Below are 8,608 nucleotides of genomic sequence, written 5' to 3' on the forward strand. Positions count from 1 at the left end.
GGTGAAAAATGTCAAATAATGACATGGAAATTGCCAAAAATGATGTAGAAATGTCTCTTTTCTCACAAGTGTGAGAAACCAAATCCCACTATTTTGGTCGGATTTGCTTTTTCGGGAAAACTAGTGAAAAAAGGTGGGCAAACAGTTTCTCGGGAAACCTTTTCCTGCAAAGTTCATGCGCAAGTGAACAGGTGCGGAAAACCTTTTCTTTCACAATTTCCTTGGATTTCTTTTCCTAATGCCACGTCAGATTCCCGTGAACCCTTTTCTTTTCTTTTCCCGGGAAAACAAGTGAACAGAGCCCCAAGGAATTTTATAACCTCGCGTGAAACTCCTCCGAGTGGCAGTATCAATTTCCAGCATACTAAAAACCAAACTTCAGCCATTCCAACACGGCACGTCGGCACCACCACAAGAATCTATCTCTCCCATCAAATTTCATGCCAAATTTCATAAAACCCATTCAAATTAATCCCATATTATTTACAAAACCAACCGACAACAGATCCCATCTATATACAAAAAAAATCAAAATAAACCCAAAAAAAAAGCAAAAAAAAAAAAAAAAACAACAAACAAACAAACAAAGAAAATCATACCTAAACCCTAATCTCTTCAAGCCAAAGCAAAAAGATCAGGAACAAACGAAAACCAACGAAACCCACAACTCCATTTATCAGGCAACAAAGGGCATTTAGGAAGCCAATGCCAAGTCCTTCTCCCCACCTTATACAACAAAATCTCAGGCCATGTGTAACAACACACACATATCAAACCATCGTGCCAAAAACAATACACATGCTCATAGTTATGATAACAAATCGACACAAATTTCCTGCAAATTAACTCCGGCAAACTCACTAATTCAACCCAATTTCTCGCTCCTTCCCCTAATTCCCAAACCTTCACATTTCTCGAAATCCCATTTCTCCCAATCCCACCCACTAAAAAAACCCTCTTTTTTTTATAATCACTAACCAATCTCGCAAAAGCTAGCTCTTCTGGTAGATTTACATTCATTCTCTCCCATTTCCCAATCTCCAAATCAAAACCCATCACTGAAAAAGGCTCACGAGTTGTAAAATACAAAGACCCATTAAAAAAAACCCCTTCTTGATGAGAACTCTCTGATAAAATCGGATCATGGCCTTTAAATCGGGCCCAGTTTCGGATCCTAGAGTCGTACACAAAAGCTGAATTTGATGAAGAAGAGGAAGAAGAGAGGAGAAAGATTTTGTAAGAAGTGGAAGAAGGAGGGGAAATTAGGGTTGCTAAGACAAATGGGTATGTGGGAAAATCGATTGTTTTAATCGATTTTGTGAGGAGATTACAGATTAAGAAGGAGTGTTGGAGGGAGAAACAAAGGAGGCCGTTGGATGTGGAGATGAGATGGGGTCCACAAGGTTGTGGAAGGGGGAGTGTTAACGTGCGCCATCGGCTTAGGGAAGAATCATAGATGGGGAAATTGTTGTGGAATTGGGGGTGGGAGAGGAGAAGAAGAGGGGGGAGGAATTGGGTTTTTGTTTGGGAGAGAAAAGATGGAGAAAAGAGAAGAGAATGAAAGCGTTTGCATGTAGATCGAAGGTTTAAGAAGGTTTCTAAAGGGAGTCGTGCTAAAATACGCTCTAGGAGTTCTTCTGGTAACCTTCTCCAGATTTCTGGTTCCATTTCCGGTGAGGATGTTGCCGGGATCTGAAATCTGCTCATGGCTAGCATTTTTTATGAGGAGATTCTCTTCTTTTTTTTTGTTCTCTTATTCAGATCCAAGGTTTGGGTCTTATAAAGGGAAGATGATGTGTTGACCCCATTTTATTCCTTGGCCACCCCCGTGTGGTGTAATAGAGTGGTTGTAATTTGTAAATAGATTAGAGGAGTGTGGGAGGAGGAAGAGAATGGGCGAATCAGTCGCTTCCTTATAAGAAGAAGATTGCAACTTGCAAGATGGTATTGTTTATGAGAGATGATAAATTCGCACCCCCTGTAGGATAATTCGCTCCACTGGAAAGGAGCGTAGGGCAGACTTTAATGCTTTTTATAAGGAGACTTTAATGCTTTTTATAAGGGGTGCAACTTAGGTCGGGCTCAACCCAAACCCGACAGGTTCAACCCGATTTTGGCTTGGGTTGGGTTGGGTTGGGTTAGGGTTGCAAAATGCCAACCAGATTTAATTTTGGGTTGGGTTAGGGTTGAGGCCTTTGCAATCCGACCTCCGTCCTCTAATTTTATCCTGATTTTCTTTGTATTATTATATTTTTACCGTTTGGCCTAAGGTGAACCCGACCCAACCCGACTCAACACGAACCGATTCTGGTTAGATGGGTTGGGTTGGGTTAGGGTTGAGGGAGTGATATCGTTAGGGCTGGCCTCAGCCCGATCCAACCCGACCTGAGTCGCACCCCTACTTTTTAATGTCGATTCACGTTGAACGGGTGCGAAGTATCTTACACGGGGGCGAATTTATCAATGCCCTTGATTATTTTTATAGATTGTTGTGAAACGACATTTCCACCCATTTCATCATTTTCATTTTCTAGGGCTGTCGTCATACCTAGACTGGGTCCATATAGGTCCAGTGGATGGAAACATAGAACGGACGATGTGGGTCCGCACGGGGTACCATGTGAAGCAGATCCCTATTTTTAATCAAATATGACCCAAACACAGTTGAAAATGTCTTAAGAGTGTCCTATATCTCATATTTTTTTCTTACTTATGAAAATAACTTTCATATTTTTTAAACTTAGAAGGCTAAACATGAGGAGTACTCTTCTTATAAAAATTTATATAAAGGAGAAAATGTCGCATTCGAATAAAAAAAAGGAGACCATCACTCTCATCTTATTGAGCTCTCTTTTTAATTTCTCAATTACAGACCGTCGATCGCGATTCCATTCATCTCCCTCGTCTTGTTAATGTGTTCGTCAGTCTTAGTCCAAATTGCTAGTCTCCGAAGTGCCGGTCTCCCTAGTGTATTTGTTCGTTGAATCACCGATCTTCTTTCACCAGCCCCATTTTCCTCATCAATAATGTTACGTTGTTTGAATGCTTCTTGATCCTGATTATCTACGCAGATGCAACCCTTGAATAACACTTGAATAGTCCAAAAGTTGAGGAATGATAGATACAAGGGCCCTTGAATAGATCCATGTCATTGATCTATTCAAGGGCCCTTCTTTAGCCATTGGGTTAAAGAGGGCCCTTGCATCTATCATTCCTCTTATATGTTTCTTAGAACAATTTCTTTTTTTACGTGCTCGAAATTTTTACTAAAATTTAAAACTATTGGTACAATATTTCTTTAATGGGATTTGCTAGGGACCATCGTAGAAGGCATTTCGCAGATGGACTGTTGCACGAGAGAGCAGCCAAGTCAGATGAATTGAATGAATAAGACAAAAAAGGTGAGCATGTGTGGCTGCTCTCTCGTGCAACAGCCCATCCGTGAAATGCCTTTGCGATGGTCTCTAGCAAATCCTATCTTTAATTGTGATTTCAGAGATAGAGAATGGTTTTCATTGAAAATGTGTGGGTGAATCGACCATTTTTTGGTACTGTCAATTCGAATACACTTGTGTAGATAAGCGGTCTTGATATATATTGACACTCTTGGCTCTTGCATATAGTTTCCTTGTATGCGACTGAAAACATGCTAATTCATTGACAAAGTCTACTAAAAATTCCAAATCTGTTCTAAGTTTTTAATGTAAAAATAATAACAAGACTTAGGAGATGCTGATGGAAGGTTCGATTCTTAATGAGACTGTGACCTGCACAGTAAAAATATGATTGACGGATCCAACCAAGTAGGACCCAACTAAGTTAGGATTCAAATGGCCATCATTTTGTGGAAGATGAGGGATTCTTTTTTTCTTCCTTTCTGTTTCCTAACCTGGATCTGAGGTTCCAATTTTATAAAGTGGTATGTAGACGGTCTGGTTAATTTGTTTTAATAGTTGTCAAATGATATCTTCTCCCCCTTTCATCATTTTCATGCCTTTTGTATCTCGTATCTGGGACTGCCGTCCTACCTAGACGGTCCAATGCATCCATATGATTTGGGTCAGTCAGGTGAGACATAGTGGGTCCGTTAGAGTTACAAGCATGGTTTCAAATTTCAGTTTCGGAATGCGTTTCGGTCCTCGCCAAAACCGAAAATTTGCCCCAAAGCGGTTGAAATCCAACGAAATCATATAAACCAATATTTTGTCGGTTACAAAATTGGGAAAATTCTCAAAAAATGGGATTTTTAACTGAAAATCTCAAAAAAAAGGGTTGAGTTGGCTAAATTCTCAAAAATGGGTGAAACGCATCCCAAAGCATGTTTTAAGACAAGAATGCCCTTGAGTTGCTTTTCCCTCCACTTTTTTTAGAAACGGATCCCAATACATTTCACATACCCTATTAACCTTTTTTAGCTTCTTCTTCCCCACGCCAAGTGTTGAAAGTCCATTGCCTTTGGTAAAACTCCATTGTACAGCCCCCTTCTAGGATGAATTCAGCCCATATTTTTCAAAATGGACTACACAGCCAATAGGCCCCATACCGTAAGATGATCCAAACTGCCCAATTGATGGGCCACAACATAAATAGGTTGTGCCCCAAAAATCATTTCCATAGGATGATTCTGACCATCTAGTCTAAAGAGGGACTTACATTATAGAAACTTCTATAATAACTTATCGACATTGGGGTCGATTTATCACTCCCCTTTCATAATAACTTATCACCTTTTCTTAGACTTTCTTTCCATCTCATCCCTGCTCATAAATAAAGAAGCTACAATTTCCAATACAAAAGTTCTAAAAATTAAGAATAATTTAAGAAATCTTAAAATATTCTCAAGAAATAAGACCAAGTTCTAATGGCTTAGATGGTTTTTCTAATTTTTATTTCATTCTACCCTCTTTTTCCTTTGTGTTAGTTGGGGATCAAACCCATGACCTCAATGACCTAAGCACAAATTTATTTAGTGTTTTATTTTATCGTTATTTCTTTGGAGGGCATGCCAGTTCCATTATTTTGTTATTTTTTATATCTTAACGATCAAGCTTTGATCATGAGGCCCACGAGAGCCCTTTGGATACTTCTAAAATTATTTTGCAGAGTATTTTACATGCAAATGGGTTTGAAGTTAAATATGATACTAATAGAAATGATCTATTCTATTGCTTCCAAAGAGGTCTCAATGTCCCATTTGCAAGGCCACTGATATTGGCACTACTGCACTAGCAGGTTTTGATAATTGTGCTATCTCATCATGTTTTTTATTACTTAAACAGCTGTCAAATGTTATTCCGGATCCCAAAACGCTCTCAGAAGCCGATTAAAGGAAAACAGCGGACCCGCGCTAAAAATAAAGATAGGTGCAATTATTAAAACAAGGTAGTGCCAATATCATTAGCCTTAATTTTTTTTTGTATCCCATCTAAAGAGGCCTTTAATTTTCGAAGTAGTGGGTAGATTAAAATGTCCATGTTATTGGTATACAATTATATTTTCCAAGGTACAATACGTGCATAAGATAGTATGATACGGCAAGTTCGGGTTTGAGAATTATCTAAATTTAATTAGTCTGAATACATTATAATATATAAGAGGAATGATAGATACAAGGGAGCCTTTGCATAGAGAGCAGCAAAAGGACTCATGATTGGATCCACGTCATCAAATGTAACTGATTTTTCTTTTTCAACCGATTTTAAAATGTAACTGAAAATGATGTGGATCCAACGAAGAGCCCTTTTCCCACTCTTTATGCAAGGGCTCCCTTGTGTCTATCATTGCTCAATATTATATAAATATCTTTCTCATATTATCTTCAGTGAATATTTGGATTTTTTTCTTTGAAAAGTCCAAGTATCATACCACGTAAAAGACACATCGAATACCAAAATACTCTATTTTAATTTCCCTAAAGATAAGTCTAAGGGTCCAATAGAAATATATTAGCTTAAAAAATAAAAATAACAACTAAAAATGTCGGGTTCACTCGGGTCGGGTTGCCCAAGCCCTCAACCCGAACTCAACCTTGGGTTCAGAGAACCCAACCCGAACCCGACCTGCAATCAACCCAACCCAACTTTTTCCCGGGTTGAACCCGTCGGGTTCGGGCTGAGCCCGCCCAAGTTGCACCCCTACCAAGGTTGGATTTTGTAATAATTCGGCGAGGCAAATGATCAAAATAATCCAAGAGAAGTTTAGAAAAATATTGGGAAAATAGCCAAGCATATGATCCTATATAAGTAATGTACGACCATCTTTCCTGCCTCATATGCCAGACATGAGGCTCACATTTAATGATATGAACAACTCACATGGTATGATTCACCTCAGATAGGTTTTTTTTATGTTTTTTCGGAACGGCTTCACCTCAGATAGTCATTACTAAATAATCAACCGTTTCAAAATCATGTTTTTGTTGCGCTTTTTTAACCATTGCCTCAAAATCAACCATTTGATTCATGCCTGAATGGATTTTCTGGGCATTTACACTAGATTGTTGCATACTTATATTTTGTACTGTTTAGCCACTTAATTGCATATGGTGTCCACTTAGTACTTCCGTTGGATTTCTTAAAGGAGTTATCAGTTTTATTTATTGGGTCGGCCTTACAACAATAACGCCCTTTCAACAACTAAAAAAGGGACATGTTCAACAACAAAAAAAGGGACTTAGTTTTATTAGGGTTGTTTTTTAAACTACCAATTTGAAGTGATGTTGATAGGTTTGGGTGGGTTTTGGACGAAAATGCCCTCAATTTGAAAACTCAAACATTTTTACTTTTTTTTTTTGCGTTTCCAACCTTTTTACCTCTCTCTCTCTCCAACGGGAACAGTTGGTGGGCCCAACAGGAAACGTGCCCTGCCCATACTTTTCAAAATGAACGCCACAGCATAGGACGATACAAACCGTCCATTTGATGGGCTACAATGTAAATAGGTTGCGTCCCAAGATATAGTTTCCATAGGCTGATCCTAGCCCTCCGATCTAAATAGAAACTACATATTATGCAACCTCTATAGATTGGAGGGCTGCGATCATCCTATGGAAATGATTTTTTGGAGAACAACCTATTTACATTATGGCCCATCAAATGGATGGTTTGGATCATCCTATGGAGTTGGTCGTACAATAACATTACGGCCCAATCGTAGGCCCCACACATATTTTTCATCTGAGCCTTTTTCCCAAACTAGTTGGGGCGGCTAATGAATCATTTAGAAAATTTTAGGGAAGAAGGTGAAAGAATCTCCCCGGCTCAAATTGACTAAGGCTAATCCTGACACTAATTGGGCTCGTCTACATGGATCATTTTTCTCCATTCTCTCATATCCAAGGTCATGTTCTCTATTATGCTCCAAGCCCTCAACTAATACCGGGCATTAGTACCATCTTTTTTCTTTTTCTTTTTTTGAATAGTAATTCGCACCGGCTTTTTTTAGAGTCACTTTAATCTCTCTACGAAAAAATCCCATCCATGTTTTCCATTATAAGATCAAGAGCCAAGGTTCTCCTGTGGAAGATACGACTACTGCGTGGCATAACAAATATAAACAGTCTCATTGATTTAATTAGAATGTCTCACAGTAAATCCAAATCAAACTATCCTTGAAATCAAAAAGGTTCCTGTCGCAGTTGGACAATTGCAATTGTTAGCCACCGAAGGAGTAAGCCATCACCATCTTTTCTACAAATAAACAAAACTACCAAGCATAATTGGTCAAGCAATCAGCAAATAGCAACTGATATTACCTACCGACAGAGATGAACTTTAAAATCACAATTCTGAAAGCAAATGCCACATTTCAATAAAGTAGAATATAAGCCTCCAAGAAGGAAAAACCAGATAGATTCAGCTGATGGCATTAAAAGATAGTCTCAAACCAACACCAGATTGTGGCATGCAGGCATACAAACAGGAGGCTAATGTTTTGGAGGTACGTGCACAGTGGTTGGATCCATGGTTTTAAATTTTGGCCGAAATCTGAAATTCGGTACGGACCGAAACCGAAATTTTTCGATTTAATGGCATTATTTTTTAATTTTTTTTAAAGTGTTACAAAATTTCTGCCGAAATTTCGAAATTTGGGTCCGGAATTTGGAACCAAATTACCAAATTTCGGACCGAACTTTCGGATTTCGCCGAAATTTCGGTTTTCGGTGGGGTCCGAAACGGTTACCGAAACCGAAATTATAAACCATGGTTGGATCTGACCAAAGAGCAGGGTTTTAAATTTTGGTTTCGGCGGTTTCGGGCCGAAATCAAGTAAAAATATGATTATGATTTCGTTTTTATTTTTAATTTCAACCGAAATTTCGGCGATTTCAGTGGAAATTCTTGCTATTTCGGTGAATATTTCATAAATTTTGGTGGGAATCATAACATCTCGGTGGACTTTTTTAAAATTTCGGAGGAAATTTTGTAAAAAATGCTAAAAAGGAAATTTCAGTGACATTTTGGCGAAATTTTGGAATTTTAGTGAAATTTCGCCGAAATCTTGTAAAGAAACGACTTAATGTAAATTTCGTTTCGGTCGCGGCCGAAACCAAAATATTTCGGTCATTTCGGCCGAAATTTAAAATCATGCTAAAGAGTACTCTCTCCCT

The 8,608-nt window shown here is 38.5% G+C and overlaps 1 protein-coding gene across 1 annotated transcript; it reads right to left on the bottom strand.

The window, feature by feature from the left end:
- Positions 1-67: 67 nt before the first annotated feature.
- On the bottom strand, positions 68-1,892 carry LOC143875736 (Galactose oxidase/kelch repeat superfamily protein). Its single transcript, XM_077377339.1, has one exon. It carries the CDS (start codon positions 1,714-1,716, stop codon positions 616-618), a length of 1,101 nt encoding a protein of 366 aa, XP_077233454.1. The 5' UTR covers positions 1,717-1,892; the 3' UTR covers positions 68-615.
- Positions 1,893-8,608: the final 6,716 nt, after the last annotated feature.

This window comes from Tasmannia lanceolata, unplaced genomic scaffold, assembly GCF_043159265.1.
Source record: "Tasmannia lanceolata isolate RefF3 unplaced genomic scaffold, GAP_Taslan_0.1 ptg000004l, whole genome shotgun sequence".
In the NCBI taxonomy this organism is placed as follows: domain Eukaryota; kingdom Viridiplantae; phylum Streptophyta; class Magnoliopsida; order Canellales; family Winteraceae; genus Tasmannia; species Tasmannia lanceolata.